Here is a 21,595-nt window from a genome sequence, read left to right on the forward strand (position 1 = left end):
CACATTTTGCCCATTTGAACGTGTATATACCCTGGTTAGCATAAATGCTGAGGGTATAAATATATCTGCAACGAATTATTATTTAATTCATCTGTTTTGGCCCGATGTCTGTGAATTAATGTTGCGTTGTTAAACAAAATAAGAATCCAAAAAATATATATTTTTTTTTAATTTTGGGAGTTTATTTAATTTAAGCCTCTTCTTTGGAACGAAAACATATAACAAAGTATAAAAACACATACATATGTAACTTTCTACTATGTTCTCTGCTTAATTGCGATGACGACGGAGAACACGACTGCGATGGGTCTTGTAGCGGTATCCATCATCAGTGGAGAAGCTATGAGCAGGAGCAGCAAATTCAGCTGTTTCGAAGGTAGCAGCAGGAGCCAAATAAGATGTAACTGGAGCTGTAACTTCATAGGTTTCGGTGGCAGCTACAGGTGGCAAGTATTCGGTAGACACTTCACGACGATGACGACGAGCAGTCTTGACTACACGACGTTTTTGGGTCTTGTAACGGTAGCCATCATCAGTGGAGAAACTGTGAGCCGGGGCAGCAAATTCAGCTGTTTCGAAGGTGGCAGCTGGAGCCAAATAAGATGTAACTGGAGCAGCAGCAGCTGGAGCGGCAACTTCATAAGTTTCGGTGGCAGCTACAGGTGGCAAATATTCAGTTGACACATCACGACGATGGCGACGAGCAGTCTTGACAACACGACGTTTTTGGGTCTTGTAACGGTAGCCATCATCAGTGGAGAAACTGTGAGCGGGGGCAGCAAATTCAGTTGTTTCGAAGGTGGCAGCTGGAGCCAAATAAGATGTAACTGGAGCAGCAGCAGCTGGGGCCAAATAAGATGTAACTGGAGCGGCAACTTCATAAGTTTCGGTGGCAGCTACAGGTGGCAAATATTCAGTTGACACATCACGACGATGGCGACGAGCAGTCTTGACAACACGACGTTTTTGGGTCTTGTAACGGTAGCCATCATCACTGGAGAAACTATGAGCGGGGGCAGCAAATTCAGTTGTTTCGAAGGTGGCAGCTGGAGCCAAATAAGATGTAACTGGAGCAGCAGCAGCTGGGGCCAAATAAGATGTAACTGGAGCGGCAACTTCATAAGTTTCGGTGGCAGCTACAGGTGGCAAATATTCAGTTGACACATCACGACGATGGCGACGGACAGTCTTGACAACACGACGTTTTTGGGTCTTGTAACGGTAGCCATCAACATCGGAGAAGCTGTGAGATGGAGCAGCTAATTCAACTGTATCGAAGGAGGCAGCTGGAGCCAAATAAGATGTAACTGGTGCGGCAGCAGCAGAAACTTCATAAGTTTCGGAGGCAGCTACAGGTGGTAAGTACTCACTGCTAAGTTGAGCTGTGGCTGCTGCCACCAAGGCAAGGACAATGAACAATTTCTACAATGAAAAATAAAGAGACTGAAAAATTTAAAACCGTAAAAATGGAAAGCTTAAATTTCCTACTAACCATACTGGATACAGTTATTTGCTCCAACTCCAACTGTACAAATGATTGTGATGCTGATATTTTAAAATCTACACTATTTTATAGCAAATATTTTTATTTGAATTGACGCCAGTGACGATATCTCATTTTTTTCACTATCAACATAAATCTGACGAATCAATTATGTTTATGTTGTTCCATTAGAAGTTTTTGTAGCTAAGCATAACACTTAATCCGCTACTATTATCTCATCTTTTCCATTGTTTGTGATAACGAGATTTTCATTCAATTGCTGGCTATTAACTTAAAAAATGTGTGGATTTAGTTTCCCTTTCACTAAAGATCGACATCAATATACAAATCTAGATCACATTCCGTATGTGTTTAAATCCAATAACAACAAAACATACCCTCTTCGCAACATCTTTCTAAACCCAACCAAAAAAGAACCTGTTCTATTTCCTTTCGATTTTATATTTATGACATATTATACATATACTTTTAAATTGATTGACAAAATGTCATAAAGTCTGAAACCAACGTCACAGTAATAAAAATCATTTCAGTTATTTCTGTCAACAAAACAAGCTTATGATTAGAGTTTTAAAAATAGTTAGCCAGAGGTATAATGTTTATAAACTTTTATTGCTTCAAACTACCTACTTATAAAAAAATTCCTATATCATTAAGGAATAACAAATACAGAAATTAAAAGCTAAGAACCAGTTACTGAAATACTAGAAAACCTTCTTTGAATTCTCAATGTAATTCCCAAATGAGGACCTATGATCCACATCTTCTGTGTGAAGGTTTTCTATCCATTAAGAATTCGAAATACAAATTAACATCCACTTCCGTAGGTAGTATTTTCTTTCAAAGTAACTCTCATCGGCCGGTATTTTTAACAGTATCCATATAAAAATTTTACCCTATTTACGTGCCCATATATTGCACTCTACTAATACATACCTTCATTTGTGAGAAAAGACTGGCTTCAGCTGATTACTGACACGAGCGACAGAAGTATTTTGAGGTTGAGATATACTATCAACTCTCTTACCAGATTTGTATTTGGTGTAAGTAGCTTGGATATGCTCGTGAATAACAGACACATCATTACACAATATTGTTATCACTTTTTTCAACCTCATATCCTAAGATTAGTAAATCTTATAAATAAGATGATTCCATATAAACCCGCACGCGCAAAATTAATTGAACCAAGTAAAAAAGCGTTAAGTTCGATCATGCCCTTCAATCAGTTACTATGGTGCGACATTTTTGTTCTTTCCAAAACATGGACCACTATTTACAATTTTCCGAATTAAGCGAAATACATAAAATTGGGCAAAACCGACTAGACCTAAACCTGGATATTCTGGATTTGTATAGTTAAGAACATCGCGTGCGCCGTTCTATGGAGGCTGTATAAAATGTTAACCTGTACCGATAAATTTCTGGAGGAAAGTTTCGTAACTCCAGCGAAGACTAAATACCAAATTTCAGTTATTCCCATTGAATATTGTGGCTAAAACTTTCAAAATACCGAAAATTGAGAGGGATCTTTCTATGGGTGGGTATATAAAAACACGAAACAATACCGGAAATTTTCAGGTGAGAAGTTTTATACCACCAAAGAAGATTAAATATTAAATTTCATCCCTTTCGATGGGATATTGATGACACTACCTTAAAATACGAAAAATCGGGAAAATGGGGTTTATTTGAAGAAATAAGCTTATACTGATAATTCTCCTCTGAAATATTGTATACACCCATGGCAATTTAAATACTAAATTTCAGTCATATCGGTGGTATATTGAGTCCACAACTTTCAAAATACCGCAAATCGGAAGGTACGGTCTGGATATGGGGTATTTGAGGACGTCAACCTATACCGGCACATTTCGGCTGGAATGTTTCTTACATCTATCAAAAACTAAATACCAAATATCAGCTATTTTGGTGGAGAACGAGGTATATGTACAAAATCGGGAGGTTCCGTTCTATGGGGCTATATGAAGATACCGACAAATTTCAGGTGGAAAGCTGTATACCCTCAACGAAGACTAAGTACCATCTTGCAGCAATTTCCGCGTAATAATGAGGCTAAAACCTTCAATATATCGAAAATTGGTATATATCGTTCTATGGGGGTACCCCCCAAAACATGCACGTATACCGATAAATTTCTGAGGGAAATTTTTGTAGCACAGAAAAAGACTAAATACCAAATTACAGCTACTTCGGTGAAATAATGAGGCTACAAAATTCAAAATACCGATAATTGGGAGGTACCGTTCCTTCAAAACGTTGACCTGTACCGACAAATTTCTGAGAGAAATTTTTGTAGCCCGGAAAAAAGACTAAATACCTAATTTCAGCCACTTCGGTGGAATAATGAGGCTAAAACCTTCAAAATACCGAAAATCGGGCGGTGCCGTTCTATTTGAGCTATGTGAAGATGTTGACCTTACTTACTTACTTACTTAGTTGGCCCATTACAGAACATTTGTTCCATAGACCGAACTAAGAAAAGATCTCCATTCCTCTCTGTTTTTCGCTTGACTTTTTGGAATACCGCGCCTTTCCATTTCTTCATCCATTTGTTTGCTCCATCGAAGCTTAGGCCTGCCGATTCTGCGTGCACCGCCATGTGGCATGTATTCATACGCCTTTTTAGCGGGTTCATCATCGCTCATTCTCATGATATAGTCAATGCAATCGTTGCATCTCGATACGTTTAACTATATTCATGTCTTTGTATAGCTTATATAGCTCGTGGTTCATACGACGTCGATATTCACCGTCAACGCAAATCGGCCCGTAGATCTTTCGAAGAATTTTCCTCTCAAACACACCAAGCACTGCCTTATCTGCTTGCGCAAGTACCCATGCTTCGGAGCCATACATTAGCACGGGTAGTATCAGCGTTTTGTATAGTGTTATTTTTGTTTGACGAGATGTGGCTTTGTTTTTAAATTGCTTACTTAGACCATAGTAGCATCTGTTGACCAATACAATTCTTCTTCTTATTTCACAACTGATGTTGTGTGTTGTGTTTATGGCAGTGCCGAGGTAGACGAAGACTTTAACTACCTCAAAATTGTAGGTACCAACTTCTACAGTTGGTCCGAGCTCTATGGACGCTTTGCGCGTCGACACCATCAATTTGGTCTTTTCGCCGTTTACCGCCAGACCCACTTTCGCAGATTCTGCTTCGACCTTCCTAATGGTATCAGTTACTTCCTTTACTGATCGTCCCATGATGTCTATGTCATCAGCATAGGCAAGTAACATGTGGCTATTGGTGTAAATTGTGCCATTTCTTTTGACATTTGCATCTCGTATTACCTTTTCCAGCAAAATGTTGAATAGGTCACACGAAAGGCTGTCTCCTTTTCTGAAACCTCTTTTGGTACAAAATTCTTCGGAAATGTTCTTTCCAATTTTAACTGAGGACCTAGTATCAGTTAAAGTCATCTTACAAAGCCGGATGAGCTTTGCGGGGATACCAAATTCAGACATTGCGTGGAATACCTTTGATCGGAGGGGACTGTCGAATGCTGCTTTATAATCGACAAAAAGGTGAAATATGTCGATCTGCATCTCTTGGGTCTTCACTAGGATTTGCCGCAGGGTAAATATCTCGTCAATGGTGGACTTGCCAGGTCTAAAGCCACATTGGTATGGTCCAATTATTTCGTTGACCAATGGCTTTAGTCGTTCGCACAATATCCCTGACACTATCTTATAGGCAATAGGGAGAAGACTTATGCCCCTATAGTTTGACCATACAGTCTTATCTCGTTTCTTGTGGACGGGACATAGGATGCTCAGGTTCCAATCGTCGGGTACGCGTTCTTCCTGCCAGATGGTGCTAACTAGCTGATGCATACACCTTATCAGCGCATCGCCTCCGGTTTTAAACAGCTCGGCTGGTAAGCCATCGGCTCCTGCTGCTTTATTATTCTTCAGCCGGTTGATTGCTGTTTTTACCTCATCTTGGCCGGGCGGTATACATTCTATACCATCTTCTGGGATTGGATCTGTGGTATCATCGTCTTCGCTACTATTGGATACCAGCAGGTTGGAGAAATGTTCCTTCCATATCCTGAGCACGCTATCTGTATCTGTTACCAGATTACCTTGCTGGTCTCTACATGAGGATGTGCCTGTACCAAAGCCATCTGTTTGATGTTTCACTCTTTGGTAGAATTTTCGCAGTTCATTCTGTCTCCTGTACATCTCGATTTTTTCACACTCCCGCTTTTCCATTTCTCTCTTTTTCTTGCGGAAAAGCCGTTTCTCTTCTCTCCTTTTCTCCCGATATCTCTCTCGCGCGCTACGCGTTGCTACTGATTGTAAAGTAGCTCTATATGCCGCATTTTTCTCTTCGGTAGCAGCACGACACTCCTGGTCATACCATGAATTCCTTTGTGGAGGTCTTTGGAATCCAAGTATGGATTTTGCGGCTGTTTGCATGGAGTGGGCAATATGTTGCCATTGTGCTGTTATGCTATCGGGACAAGGAGTGCTCGCGTTAAGCAATTGGGCTAGTTGAGTGGAATATGCTGTGGCTATCTGTTGTGTTTGCAGCCTATCGATGTCCAACTTCCGCTTTGAGTCTGTTCGTGCTTTATTTGCAACGTTTAGACGGGTACGTACCTTTGCTGCAACAAGGTAGTGGTCCGAATCAATGTTTGCGCCTCGGAACGATCGTACATCCAACACGCTGAATGAATGTCTTCCATCAATTACAACATGATCAATTTGATTACTTTTTCTTTGATCTGGAGACAGCCAGGTGCCCTTATGAATATCGAGATGATTAAATCTGGTACTGCTAACTACCATGTTTTTTGCAGTTGCAAAGTCTATCAGCCTCATACCATTGTCAGATGTTTCACTGTGGAGACTGAATTTCCCGACTGTTGGGCCAAAGATATTCTCCTTTCCAATTTTGGCATTAAAATCGCCTAGAATGATTTTAATGTCATGGGCAGGGCAACGATCATATGTTTCTTCTAAGCGCTCGTAAAATATATCTTTGGTCTGTTCGTCCTTTTCTTCAGTGGGAGCATGAGCACAAATAAAGCTGATGTTGAAGAATTTAGCTTTTATTCGTATTGCAGCAAGTCTTTCATTCACTGGGGTGAAGCTGGATACCAGATGTTTTAGTCTCCGTAAAGCATGAGTTTGGTTGTGGATTCGTAGTTCCACAACCAAACTCATGCTTTACGTCATGGCAGCTATAATACAGTGCGTCACCTTTAGGTGTTGTTGTGACGCCTTTCCCAATCCATCGTATTTCCTGTATGGCAGTAATATCGGCCTTGTACTTTTCAAGTACGTCTGCCAATGCGAAGACTGCACCTTCTCTATAAAGAGTGCGAACATTCCAGGTGCAGATTCGCAGATCATGGTCCTTAAAACGTTTGCGGGGTTCGTCAACTTTAGAGGGGTTTGTTTTTCTTTTCTTTCGTTTTTTCATAGTAGGATGTTTTTTCTAGGGGAGGGTTACTAAGCCGACGCCCAAACCCAAGTTTTTAACGTTCTTATGGGTGAACGCGCGGCACATAAAGGCAGTTCCCCAGGTGACACCACGGGGAGGTCAGTGTCCACTTGAGATGAAAGAGGGATCAAGATAAATCCTGGGCTTTGCCATGTTAAAGCCGGTCAAGACCGTTGCTTGGTATCATTCATCCCCTACGTCACCCGAAGATGTTGACATATACCGACTAATTTCAATGAGGCTAAAACCTTCAAAACACCGTAAATTGGGCTGTACCGTTCCATGGGGTGTACATTAAAGCGTGGACCGATACAGATACATTTCTGGAAGAAAGTTTTGCATCCTAAAAGAGGACGAAGTATCAAATTTCAGGCATTTCGGTAGTATAGTGTAGCTAAAACCTTCAAAAATTGGGAGATATCGTCCTATGGGGACTATTAGTAGACCTATGCCGACAATTTTCTTATGAAATGTTTTATACCCCAAATGCAATATTAAGGCCACAACCTTCAAAATACCGAAAATCGGGAGGTATCGTTCTATGGCGGCTATATGAAGGCGTGGACCTATACCTAAAAATGTCCGGGGGAAAGTTTAATACCCCCAACGAAGACCAATTACCAAATTTCAGCCATTACGCTGCGATAATGAGGCTAAAACCTTCAAAATACCGAAAATCGGGAGATATCGTCCTATGGGGTCTATGTCAAAACATGGACCTATATATACATTGTATGGTAAAAATATTTCTTAGCCTCTGGAAACACAAAATAAAAACCTACAACCGATTCTGTGGTCAAATAGGACTAATACATTGAAAATATCTTAAAGTGACGCGTATTATATATGGGGCCTTATATGGGGGCTATACCAAAACGTGGACATTAGGTCAAACTAATTTTTGTAGAAATATTTTTTTGCCTCTGGAGACACAAAATACCAAATTACAACCAATTCGCTGGTCAAATGGGACAAATATCTTAAAATTTCCTTAAAACGACGACGCGTCACGCGTCACTTTGTATGGGGGCTATACGAAAACGTGGACCTACATAGCCCGCTTTCAATACCAAAAGTCCTACATACATATAATAGATTTTACCAAAATGTCATCCATCTACTTCAATCCGTTCGGACGCTAAAGTGATTTCCACAGACGGACGGACATGGCTCTATCGATGTAGAATTGAACGCTGATCAAGAATATATAGTTTGTGGGGTCTACAATGATAATTTCGAGTAGTTACAAACGGAATGACAAACTTAATATATCCCCATTAGGGTTATGACTTTTTTACACTTTTCTCAAAAATGATTTCCTGTAGCAGGGATGAATGAACTTTTGCCTAATAAACACGCTATCATTTATTCCATTGAAATATAAAAAAGTTCACGCACAAATCGATTTTTAGAAAAAATGTATGAAATGAAAAAAAAAATTTTTTTCAAAAATTATATTTTGTTGCACGAATGAATAAATATAAGTCTACTAATAACTATAATAATGTTTATTTCATTCAAATATTGAAAAAGGTCATGCACAAACCATTTTGAAAAAATTTAAAATTTTTTGTTTTTTTGTTAAAAAATTATATTTTTAAATAAAAGCGTTTACGACATTTTTACGATTCTCATTAGTGAGAAATAAATGTTATGTCAGTTTAAATATCTCATGTGACTCTAAAGTTTATTTTCAATTGTATATCTGCTTACAGTGACTTCAAAAAATTGTTCATAATTTTGATAAATTCAAATCTTAAAATCATTTTGTAGGTTTTTTCACCGAATAACCTTATAATTATGATTTTATGTAATCTTACCGCAAAACTCATCACGCTATGATACATGTATTGTAAAAAAGCCATAGCCCTAATCCCCATCCTATGGTGGAGGGTATACAAATTTGGAAATACCAAAAATCGGTATATATATGAACACGGAGAAAAAAACGCCTCTCTAACATATGTCCCAAACATATTTTGCAACAAACATATGTATATTCGTTTGCAATCGGTCCTAAACAAATATATGTTTGGGTGCAAACAAATTGTATATTTGGGTGCAAACAAATATATGTTTGGGTGCAAACAAATACAAATCCGAAAGCCTCAAAAAAACAAACAAGGAAGCGTAAATTTCAATGTGAAATGTATGCTCACTTGTTCTGAGTAAGCGCTCACTGGCTATCTCAAACATGTACACATATTTATAAATGGTGGTGGTTTATTGAAAGGCATAGAAAAAAACAAAAGTAACAACAGACACAAAGGTATATTTGGGTGCAAACAAATTGTATATTTGGGTGCAAACAAATATATGTTTGGGTGCAAACAAATACAAATCCGAAAGCCTCAAAAAAACAAACAAGGAAGCGTAAATTTCAATGTGAAATGTATGCTCACTTGTTCTGAGTAAGCGCTCACTGGCTATCTCAAACATGTACACATATTTATAAATGGTGGTGGTTTATTGAAAGGCATAGAAAAAAACAAAAGCAACAACAGACACAAAGGTACATAAAAAATTCCAAAGAAATACATAAGAGACTTTAATAAAAGAAAAACTGAATGAAATAATTTATAAAAGGTCGCACTTTTAAAAAGAAAAATATATATAGAAACATCGTTGAACGCTTCTCCTTACTTGTGAAATATTCCTTTCCACATTTTCCTCAAAGTTGAAATCATCAGCGGGAAATCGGCATCTGGAATCAAATGATTATACGAGGTGGCGCAAAAGTATTCCTCCTATCAGAAAATGCTATAAATTTTGCGATTGGCCCCTAATGTCAGTTCTGTTTTGACATTTGTGTAGTAAACACATGCGAAATACACGTTAATAAACAATGTTACGCTACACTGCTCCAGACCGCGGAATATTGGTGAATATTTATGATTTTTCATCATGATGATTCATTATTTGATTATGATGATTTTTCATCAGATTCCTTTTTGTGGGGCTTTTTGAAGTCGCGGGTTTATGTCAACAAGCCTCAGACTCTTTCAGCTCTTAAAGGCAATATCCGTCAAGAATGTGAGGACCTATCAACGGAAGTTTTTGCCAAAGTGATGGAAAATGCCATAAAAAAGCTCAAATGACAATAAACTGCGCCGGCGGCCATTTATCGGAAATCATATTCCCGACTTGACGTAAAAAAATTAAAAGACTAAATAAAAATAATCCACAAGAGGAATCAAAGTTTTCCATTTTTTTTAAATTACATCCAAACAAGTAAAAAAGTATCAGTCGGCTTTGCCGACAGAGATATACCATCAGCCTGTGTATATTGAAAAATGTTTTTCCCAAAATACGTAGTATTTAGGGCGTTTTAAAAATTTTGGACGTTGAACCGATACTAAAAGGAGTGGATCGACATTGACCGTTATGGAAGTGGATCTCCAGCCACAACATATGGTGCAATAGGGGGTTTTTACACTCTTCGGGCTGTGTGCTCAAGAAGTATGGACTTGCCCCTAAAAAAAAATTTTACCATCGTAATTGAGGCAGCGAATGCAAGTTGTTTCAACAAAAATCAAAGTGATTCGATATCAGGTCTTAAAGTGAATTTATCCGAAATTTTGTGTGGGAGGTACCGGATGGAGTTGACTAATATAGCCCATATTTGAACCTGATCTATATCTAGTAGATATATTAGGATGTGTAAAGTATAGACCAATTCGGCCACTCCCTTGAAGAGTTTCAGTATGAACAATTTTTCCGAACATTTTTGAACTTTTGTGGGGGAGGTACCTGAAGCAGTGGACCGATATGGCTTATCTTCAAACTTAAACTATGTTTGGACAAAATATTACTAAGGCCAAATTTTTAACCAAATCGGCAGATCCGTTCGAGAGATATCTTACGCTCCAACCACTACACACGGTGTCATAGGGGTTTTCTGCACCTTTCAGGCTATTTTCTCAGGAAGTATGGACTTGCCCCTTATGAAACTTGTACCGTCGTATGGAGGGCAGTGAATACAAGTTGCTAAAACAAAAATCAAAGCGATTCGAGAGATGGTCCTAAACTGAACTGTTCCGAAATTTTGTGTCGGAGGTACCCCAAGGAATGGACCGTTAGAGTTCATATTGAAACCTTATTTAAGTCTGGTACACATTTCACGATGGGCAAAGTATGAACCAAATCGCTTACTCCCTTCAAGAGTTATCGTGTGCACAAATTTTCCGAACATTTTCGAACTTTTGTGGGGGAGGTACCGGAAGGAGTGGACCGATATAGCCCATCTTCGTACTTAAACTAAGTTTGGGTAAAATATTACGAAAGCCGAAATTTGAACCGAATCGGTTTATCCGTTCGAGAGTTATCGTGCGCTCCAGCCAGACAGACGGACGGACATTGCTCAATCGACTCCAAATTGTCTGAAACACATTTCGTCCAAACATACTTGGGGTCTAAGACCATTATTGTTGTTCGTATCAAAGTGTATATAGCCTCGTTAGCCTAAAGGCTGAGGGTATAACATTACCCTGTTTTCGTACTTATATATTGTACTCTACTAATACATACCATCCTGGGTGCCAAAAGATTGCCTTCAAATTTTAAAAGGTTATATAGGCATATTATTACATGCAAATCCCTTGGTTTTTGATTGAGAAAATTCTCTTACTACATTCCAAACAAATCCCTAAATTTATATAAATGTAACATTTATGGCTAAATTTATATGGCATATTTAAATTGTCCATAAAAATTCGAAGATTACAAAAAAAGTCAATTATTTTGAATTGATTGCTTGTTAGGCCAAATGCGTGGAAATGTGAAGGCGAAATCTAACTTTTTAAGTGTGGAATGACATAACAAAAAATACTATAACCCCTCAAAAATACCCGAGTTTTATGTCGGTTTTTGCAACCATTTTTATGGCGCCATTTTCGGCCATGCATTTCCCTCCACGGTGAAATATTCTCAACTTAAATGCAATAATAACCTTTTTATACCCTCAGCATTTATGTTAACGAGGGTATATACACTTTCATACGGGCAAAATATGCCTCATCGAAATCATGGTTTTAGAACCCAAGTATGTTTGGACGAAATGTGTTTCAAATAATTTGGAGTTGATTTAGCCATGTCCGTCCGTCTGTTTGGCTGGCTGGAGCGCACGATAACTCTCGAACGGATCAACCGATTCGGTCCAAAATTTTGCTTTCGTAATATTTTGCCCAAACTTAGTTTAAGTTCGAAGATGGGTTATATCGGTCCATTCCATACTTTGTACTTCGTCAAATTTCTACTAGACTTAGATGAGGTTCCAATATGGACTCAATCCGTCCACTTCTTCGGATATCTCCCACAAAAAAATTCGGAAAAGTTCAGTTTAGGACCTGCTCTCGAATCGATTTAATTTTTGTTGTAACAACTTGTATTCACTGTCCCCCATACAAGTTTCATCAGGGGCAAGTTCATACTTCCTGAGAAAATAGCCTGAAAGGTGCAAAAAAAAAAAAAACAATGGCACCGTGTGTAGTGGTTGGAGCGCAAGATAACTTCGAACGGATCTGCCGATTCGGTCCAAATTTGGCCTTCGTAATATTTTGTTAAAACTTAGTTTAAGTTCGAAGATAAGCCATATCGGTCCACTCATTCAAATACCTCCCCCACAAAAGTTACAAAATATTCGGAAAAATTTTAAGCACAGTAACTATTGAAGGGAGTGACCGTTTTGGTCCATATTTTACACATTCTAATATATCTACCAGATATATGTAGATCAGTTTCGATTATGGACTATATTTGTCCCCTCCTGCGTCTACCTACCACAAACATTTCTAACAAGTTCACCTTAAGAGCTGCTCTCAAATCACTTCGAGTTTTGTCGAAGCAACTTGCAATCGTTTCCTCCATTACGATGGTAAAACTTTTTTCAGGGACAAGTCCATACAGCTTGAGAAAACAGCCCCTATGGTTCCATATTTAGTTGCACGATAACTCTCGAACTGATCGACCGATTTGGTCCAATATTTGGCTTTCGTCATATTTTGTCCAAACTAAGTTTCAGTTTCAGGTAATACCGGTCCACAACTTCCGGTACCTCCCAAACAAAAGTTCGAAAATATTCGCTAAAATGGTACGCGCGATATCTCATAAACGGAGCAAGCGATTTGGTCCAAACTTTGGATCTCGGAACATTTTGTCCAAAGTTAGTTATGTTCAAAATTGGGCCCTATTGGGGTACCACATACACTAATGTTCAACATTAGCTTCGTTCCCGTACTTTTTAATAGTAAAACTCGTAAATGAGAGAACTGCAAAAAATTTTTCTCAAACACAAGTTTTTTGAGATAGTTCGGGAACGGAAAAATGGAGAATACGTCAAAAAAAACTGGAACAAATGTCAAAGTCGGCGTATCAGCCAATCAGACGCCGGCAACCATGTTTTTTTTTACTCGCCCAAATTTGTCATGTAAAAAGTTTTTAAATGCTCTGTTCCAGAAACTGCAAGAAGCTACTATTTTTTACCACGATAACATTTGTTCCTTTATGTTATCGTAAACAATAGTAAAAATTAGTACATTCTTGCAGTACTGGAACAGACCAAAAGAGAGTGTCATTCAGCGCCATTTTTGTTTAAAGAGAAGTGAACATTTTACGACTTTTTTGTGTACGGGAACGCTTTTTCGGGTAAAATGTGTAAAAGTGGTAAAAATTGTAAAAACTTTTTTACCGAAGGTACTCCTTGTGGCCCTGTTTACAGCGATATTATATTTTTCGTAGGCAACTAAATGTTTCCTCATTTATATGGCAACTAACAAAGGTCCATTCTTTTAGGTACCTCCCCCAAAAACTTTTGAGCTTTAATCCAAATCAAAGTTTTTGTCGGTTTATACGCCCAAACCCCCTTAACACATTTTTGTGGGACACACATAAGTGTTTCAGTTCATACAGGCTGAGGAAATATTTCTGTCGGCAAAGCCGACTAATACTTTTTTGCTTGTTTCTGTTACAAAGGCATCAATATCCATAACTTATATGTATATGTATAATTTTTTTGATCTCTGGGAGCCCCATAATCCAATTTTAAATATTTACTGAGCTAAAAATTTGGAAATACCTAAAATTGTGCGTAATCGTTTTATGAGGTCATGTCAAAATGTAGACCTATGTATATCCACAATTTTTGATGGAATCATTTTTTTACCACTTAAAACCCTAAATACCAAAGACTTCATATGAGGGCTATACTAAAAGGTGGACCAATCTTTATCTAAATACCAAATTACAGTCAATTTAGACTGAAACTGAAGATAATAACTTCAAAATACCTGAAAACGGCTTGTATGTATAGGCACACGTCTTTCTATAACCCCCACAGAACCGTATCTCCCGATTTTAGATATTTTTAAGTTGTGACCTCAATGTCCCACCGAAATGGCTGAAATTCGGTATTAAGTCTGGGTTGGGGGTATACAATTTTCCAACAGGAATTAGTTGATATAGGTAAAAATTTTCTTAGAGCATCAGCTAGTTAGCACCAAGTGGCAGGAAGAACGCGTACCCGACGTTTGGAACCTGAGAATCCTTGTCCCCACAAAAATTAAATAAGACTGTATGTTCCAACTATAGGGCCTTATCTCTTCTCCCTATTACCTACAAGATAGTATCAGGGATATTGTGCGAACGACTAAAGGCTATGGTCAACAAAATAATTTGACCATACCAATGCGGCTTTAGGCCTGCGGCAAATCCTGGATAAAGCCTAAGAGATGCAGATCGACACCTACCACCTTTTTGTCGGTTATAAGGCAGCCTTCGACAGCCTCCTAAGCCCAAATGTATTCCAAGCCATGTCTAAATTTGGTATAACCGCAAAGCTCATTCGGCTTTGTAAGATGACTTTAACTGATACTAGGTTCTGCGTTAAGATAGGAAAGAACTTCTCCGAACAAAAGAGGTTTCAGGCAAGGAGACAGCCTTTCATGTGACCTGTTCAACATCTTGCTGGAAGAAACAATTAAGCCGTGCTTGAACGGATAATACAAGATCGCATTGTTATGTACCGTGAGATAGTGACATTCATCAGTTACTGGTTGTGCTGACAACCACTTAAGGTTATGCTGAGTACAAATCATCAATCAAATCGAATAGATAAAGTTAATAAATATTTAGGGCCAATATAAGAAAACTGTTCAGAACGGAGAGTTAGGTGAATCAGTTGCCTTCAACTTATTCTAGCTAAATAATATTGAATATTTTTGGACCAATGAAAAAACACAGTTGTTGTTTATATATCAAATAATCTGTAATTTATTTGATTATAAATGTTAATATCACTTACAGAGTTGAGAACTTGAACTCTTTAGTTACGGTGACGACGGGAAGTCTTGACAACACGACGACGTTGAGTCTTGTAACGGTAACCATCGTTAGAAGAGTAAGAATGGGATGGAACGGAGGCAGCTACTTCATAAGATTCATAAGCTGGGGCAGAGTAGGTGGCAGCTGGAGCGGAATAGCTTACAGCGGGAGCAGAATATGAAACAGCAGCTGGGGCCGAGTAGGTAACAGCTGGAGCAGAATAACTGGCAACGGGAGCTGAGTAAGAAACAGCAGCTGGGGCAGCAGCATAAGAAACAGATGGAGTAGAGTACGAAGCTACAGGTGGCAAATATTCAGTGCTGACCTCACGACGATGGCGACTGCGTTTGTTGGTCTTGTAACGGTAACCTTCGCTGGAAGAGAAAGTAGCAGTAGGGGCAGCAGCAACTTCATAAGTTTGGTGGGTAGCAGCTGGAACGCTGTAAGAAACAGCAGGAGCTGAATAAGAAACGGCAGCTGGGGCGGAGTAAGAAGTGGTAACGGGAGCAGAGTAGGAAACAGCAGGTGCTGAGGCAGCAACGTGGTAAGTGGTAGCTGGAGCAGAGTACTGAACAGCAGGAGCTGAGTATTGAACAGCAGGAGCAGAGTATTGAACAGCAGGTGCTGAGTATTGAACAGCTGGAGCGGAGGCAGCAACATGATAGGTGGTTGCAGGGGCGCTATATCTTACAGCGGGAGCTGAAGCAGCAACATGATAAGTGGTTGCAGGGGCGCTATATCTTACAGTGGGAGCTGAAGCAGCAACATGATAAGTGGTTGCAGGAGCACTGTAGGCGACAGCGGGGGTTGAGTGGGAACCTTGATGGGGTGGCAAATATTCGCTGCTAACCAAGTGGCTGACATCGGCGGCGGCGACTGCTACCAAAGCAAACAAGGCAATAAACAGTTTCTGCAAAAGATGATTGAATGAAAATTAAATTAAAAAAATTATTTTTTTTTTCTTATCTCCACGTCAGACACTTACCATAATTAATGTGCTGATCTCCTACTTCCCGAACAGTTCAATAGATAATTGATGCCATGTCCAACAAGACAAGATGTTTTTATACCAACCACGACATCTTTCCACCAAAAATAAAAACACCTAAATTATGTTATTAAGAGCATATTCTGGCTTGACTAGACCATTACCATTTCGTACTTCTACAATTTGTTTATGGTTTTATTTTATGTTTATTGGAAATGTACACCAAAAGTGTCCCACCAATGGTTGTGATTCTGAGTTTTGAGACTTGTTGTCTATTACTTTTCAAAGTTGCTTGCCGATAATCATCATCATCAGACTAGTTTACTTTCGATCTTCTTGTTGATGGCATTCAATAGACAATCAAAATACTAGTAGAATAACATGTGTTCATTATAAGAACAGTAAATGTTTATGACATCTTATTTGAAAGAAATCAAAAATAAATACTTATTTTTATCTCCTTATTTTGTTTAATTTGGGATACTAAAAATCTGGTTTTATTTGCATAGGGAAATAAATTAAAAATTGAGGAATAATAGTGTATGTTATTCATTTAGTGATAGCATACTTTTAGGAGCATTTTATTTACGCCAGAATATTTGACAGAGGCAACAGTACTCCCAAAAGTATGTGAAATCACAGCACAATCAGTAAAATTAAATAAATATCGTCGGTGTCATGCTTAAGTGTTCAATATGCCATTTTTGACTTTTTGAGACATAGGTGGTTTCCAGGGTTTTTTCGTATGCTCTTTCTGAATTTTTGGTCGGTTTTTTTCCTATCTACTCCAGTTTCCGAGATATCCACCTTTCTGATCGAAAGCTTAAGTTTTTTTCAGGTATGAAATTAATATTTTTATGACTTACTAATTTAAAAATACATTCCAAAAATCAAAACTTTAATTTTCGATTTGGAAGGTTTGATTTTATTGAGGCAAAGATGGGAAAATTTATTTGTTACTTTGTCACATGTGATTTACAATATTTTGCATTTGAGTCATAAGTGTGGATATGGAAAAATTTGAAAAAATTATATTTTAAAAAAATCTATATAACTACTTTATTCCAACAGATATTTGTCTAAATTTTCTAAATTACTAATAAATCTTGTCAAAAATATAAATATTTACATCATTCAGCACCAAGCAGTTGTGACGCAAACATTAAAATGCGATTGTCTCAAAACGGGAAAATGACATGACACCGGCGATATGTTGACCGACGAAATTATCTAAAGCTCTGTTCCTTAACGTGCAAGAATCTTCCAGTTTTACCACAATTTATTTTCGAAAATCCTTTCTTTACAAAAAGTAAAGGTATAAACCATGGTGCAAGAAAGAAGGTGATCCAATAATACAAACTGATGTCTTCATTTGCTGTCAAAACAATTTATTTTAATTAAAAATAAATACCAAAACTTATTCTTTTTATTTTAAAATGTATTTCACATATTTTGTTGTTTTATTTGGTGGATTTATCGCAATAAAACTTACTTACTTACTTAGCTGGCCCATTACAGAAAATTTGTTCTATAGGCCGAACTAAGAAGAGATCCCCATTCCTCTCTATTTGTTGCTTCGCGCTCTGGAATACCGCGCCTTGTCATCTCATCATCCACTTGTTTGCGCCATCTATTCTTTGGCCTGCCAATTCTGCGTGCACCGCCAAGCGGTCCGTATTTATACGCCTTTTTAGCGGGTTCATCATCGCTCATTCTTATGATATGGCCTAGCCAACGCAATCGCTGCATCTCGTTACGTTTAACAATATTGATGTCGTTGTATAGCAAATACAGCTCGTGTTTCATGCGACGTCGATATTCACCGTCAACGCAGATTGGTCCGTAGATCTTTCGAAGAATTTTTCTCTCAAACACACCAAGCACTGCCATGTCTGCTTGCGCAAGTACCCAGGCTTCGGAGCCATACATCAGCACGGGTAGTATCAGTGTTTTGTAGAGCGTTATTTTTGTTTGACGAGATGTGGCTTTGTTTTTAAACTCCTTACTTAAACCAAAGTAGCATCTGTTGGCCAATACAATTCTTCTTTTTATTTCACAACTGATGTCGTTTGTTGTGTTTACGGAGGTGCCGAGGTAGACGAAGTCTTTTACTACCTCAATATTATAGGAACCAACTTCCACAGTCGGTCCGAGCTCAATGGACGCATTGCGCGTCGACACCATCAACTTGGTCTTCTCACCGTTTACCGACAGACCAACTTTAGCAGATTCTCCTTCGACCTTTATAAAGGTATCAGTTACTTCTTTTACTGATCGGCCCATGATGTCTATATCATCAGCATAAGCAAGTAACATGTAACTATTGGTGTAGATTGTGCCACTTCTTTTGACGTTTGCCTCTAACCTTTTCTAGCAGGATGTTGAAGAGGTCACACGAAAGGCTGTCTCCTTGTCTGAAACCTCTTTTGGTACAAAATTCTTCGGAGAGGTTCTTTCCAAATTTAACTGAGGACCTAGTATCAGTTAAAGTCATCTTACAAAGCCGGATGAGCTTTGCGGGGATACCAAATTCAGACATTGTGTGGAATACCTTTGATCGGAGGGGACTGTCGAATGCTGCTTTATAATCGACAAAAAGGTGAAATGTGTCGATCTGCATCTCTTGGGTCTTCTCTAGGATTTGTCGCAGGGTAAATATCTGGTCAATGGTGGACTTGCCAGGTCTAAAGCCACATTGGTATGATCCAATTATTTCGTTGACCATTGGTTTTAGTCGTTCGCACAATATCCCTGACACTATCTTATAGGCAATAGGGAGAAGACTTATGCCCCTATAGTTGGAGCATACAGTCTTATCTCCTTTCTTGTGGACGGGACATAGGATGCTCAGGTTCCAATCGTCGGGTACACGTTCTTCCTGCCAGATGGTGCTAACTAGCTGATGCATACACCTTATCAGCGCGTCGCCTCCGCTGCTTTATTATTCTTCAGCCGGTTGATTGCTGTTTTTACCTCATCTTGGCCGGGTGGTATACATTCTATACCATCTTCTGGGATTGGATCTGTGGTATCATCGTCTTCGCTACTATTGGATACCAGCAGATTGGAGAAATGTTCCTTCCATATCCTGAGCACGCTATCTGTATCTGTTACCAGATTACCTTGCTGGTCTCTACAGGAGGATGTGCCTGTACCAACGCCATCTGTTTGATGTTTCACTCTTTGGTAGAATTTTCGGACTTCATTCTGGCTCCTGTACATCTCGATTTTTTCACACTCCCGCTTTTCCTTTTCACTCTTTTTCTTGCGGAAAAGACGTTTCTCTTCTCTCCTTTTCTCCCGATATCTCTCTCGTGCGCTACGCGTTGCTACTGATTGTAAAGTAGCTCTATATGTCGCATTTTTCTCTTCGGTAGCAGCACGTGGTGCAATGGTATGCACACCCGCCTTGCACGCTGAAGGTCGTGGGTTCGATTCCCCGGCCAGTCAAACATCAAAATTTTCAACGTTGGCAAAATACCCCTCAGTAATGTTGGCGACATTTCCTGAGTATTTCAGCCATGTAAAACTTCTCTACAAGTGGTGTCTTAGGACACGCCGTTCGGACTCGGCGATAAACTGTAGGTCCCATATCATTGAGCTAATATGAATCGGGGTGCACTCATTGATATGAGAGAAGTCTCCCTTGTCCCGTATGGGATGTTTGTGGAACAATTATATTATAGCAGCACGACACTCCTGGTCATACCATGAATTCCTTTGTGGAGGTCTCTGGAATCCAAGTATGGATTTTGCGGCTGTTTGCATGGAGTGGGCAATATGTTGCCATTGTGTTGTTATGTTATCGGGACAAGGAGTGCTCGCGTTAAGCAATTGGGCTAGTTGAGTGGAATATGCTGTGGCTATCTGTTGTGTTTGCAGCCTATCGATGTCCAACTTCCGCGTTGTGTCTGTTCGTGCTTTATTTGCAACGTTTAGACGGGTACGTACCTTTGCTGCAACAAGGTAGTGGTCCGAATCAATGTTTGCGCCTCGGAACGATCGTACATCCAACACGCTGGATGAATGTCTTCCATATATTACAACATGATCAATTTGATTACTTGTTCTTTGATCTGGAGACAGCCACGTGCCCTTATGAATATCGAGATGATTAAATCTGGTACTGCTAACTACCATGTTTTTTGCAGCTGCAAAGTCTATCAGCCTCATACCATTGTCAGATGTTTCACTGTGGAGACTGAATTTCCCGACTGTTGGGCCAAAGATATTCTCCTTTCCAATTTTGGCATTAAAATCGCCTAGAATGATTTTAATGTCATGGGCAGGGCAACTGTCATATGTTTCTTCTAAGCGCTCGTAAAATATATCTTTGGTCTGTTCGTCCTTTTCTTCAGTGGGAGCATGAGCGCAAATAAAGCTGATGTTGAAGAATTTAGCTTTTATGCGAATTGCAGCAAGTCTTTCATTCACTGGGGTGAAGCTGGAGACCAGATGTTTTAGTCTCCGGCTAACTACGAATCCGCAACCAAACTCATGCTTTACGTCATGGCAGCTATAATACAGTGCGTCACCTTTAGGTGTTGTTGTGACGCCTTTCCCAATCCATCGTATTTCCTGTATGGCAGTAATATCGGCCTTGTACTTTTCAAGTACGTCTGCCAATGCGAAGACTGCACCTTCTCTATACAGAGTGCGAACATTCCAGGTGCAGATTCGCAGATCATGGTCCTTAAAACGTTTGCGGGGTTCGTCAACTTTAGAGGGGTTTGTTTTTCTTTTCTTTCGTTTTTTCATAGTAGGATGTTTTTTCTAGGGGAGGGTTACTAACCCGACGCCCAAACCCAAGTTTTTAACGTTCTTATGGGTGAACGCGCGGCACATGTTAGCTCACTACCTTTAACGGGTGTTAAAGGCAGTTCCCCAGGTGATACCACGGGGAGGTCAGTGACCACTTGAGATGAAAGAGGGACCAAGATAAATCCTGGGCTTTGCCATGTTAAAGCCAGGTCAGGACCGTTCGTTGGTATCTTCCATCCCCTACGTCACCCACTAACGTGACTAGTGGGCGCTATATCAATCGAAAAGATATGACCCCCAAACTAAGATCAACTTCCATAATGGACACCACGGGGAGGTCAGTGACCACTTGAGATGAAAGAGGGACCAAGATAAATCCTGGGCTTTGCCATGTTAAAGCCAGGTCAGGACCGTTCGTTGGTATCTTCCATCCCCTACGTCACCCACTAACGTGACTAGTGGGCGCTATATCAATCGAAAAGATATGACCCCCAAACTAAGATCAACTTCCATAATGGACTATGTTGGTCCATTCCTTCAATTA

General features: G+C 39.3%; 2 protein-coding genes across 2 annotated transcripts; both read right to left on the bottom strand.

Annotated features, from left to right (window-relative positions):
- Nucleotides 1-270: 270 nt before the first annotated feature.
- On the bottom strand, nucleotides 271-2,446 carry LOC141402940 (uncharacterized). Its single transcript, XM_073985066.1, has 2 exons — nucleotides 2,441-2,446; nucleotides 271-1,422 (listed from the first exon to the last, which is right to left on the bottom strand). Exons 1-2 carry the CDS (start codon nucleotides 2,444-2,446, stop codon nucleotides 271-273), a joined length of 1,158 nt encoding a protein of 385 aa, XP_073841167.1.
- Nucleotides 2,447-15,303: 12,857 nt separating this feature from the next.
- LOC141402941 (uncharacterized) lies at nucleotides 15,304-16,384 on the bottom strand. The gene is made up of 3 exons (XM_073985068.1): nucleotides 16,373-16,384; nucleotides 15,849-16,212; nucleotides 15,304-15,599 (listed from the first exon to the last, which is right to left on the bottom strand). The coding sequence occupies exons 1-3, from the start codon at nucleotides 16,382-16,384 to the stop codon at nucleotides 15,304-15,306; spliced, it is 672 nt and encodes a 223-aa protein (XP_073841169.1).
- Between the last annotated feature and the right edge of the window lie 5,211 nt (nucleotides 16,385-21,595).

Source organism: Musca autumnalis, unplaced genomic scaffold (genome assembly GCF_047663935.1).
Source record: "Musca autumnalis isolate F117 unplaced genomic scaffold, ASM4766393v1 scaffold_4, whole genome shotgun sequence".
In the NCBI taxonomy this organism is placed as follows: Eukaryota; Metazoa; Arthropoda; class Insecta; order Diptera; family Muscidae; genus Musca; species Musca autumnalis.

Excerpts from the sequence above, each read along its gene's own strand:
- LOC141402941 (XM_073985068.1), bottom strand. Across the intron at positions 15,600-15,848 it reads CTCTGCTCCAGCTACCACTT|CTTCGTACTCTACTCCATCT; the intron begins ACCACGTTGCTG and ends TGCCACCTGTAG.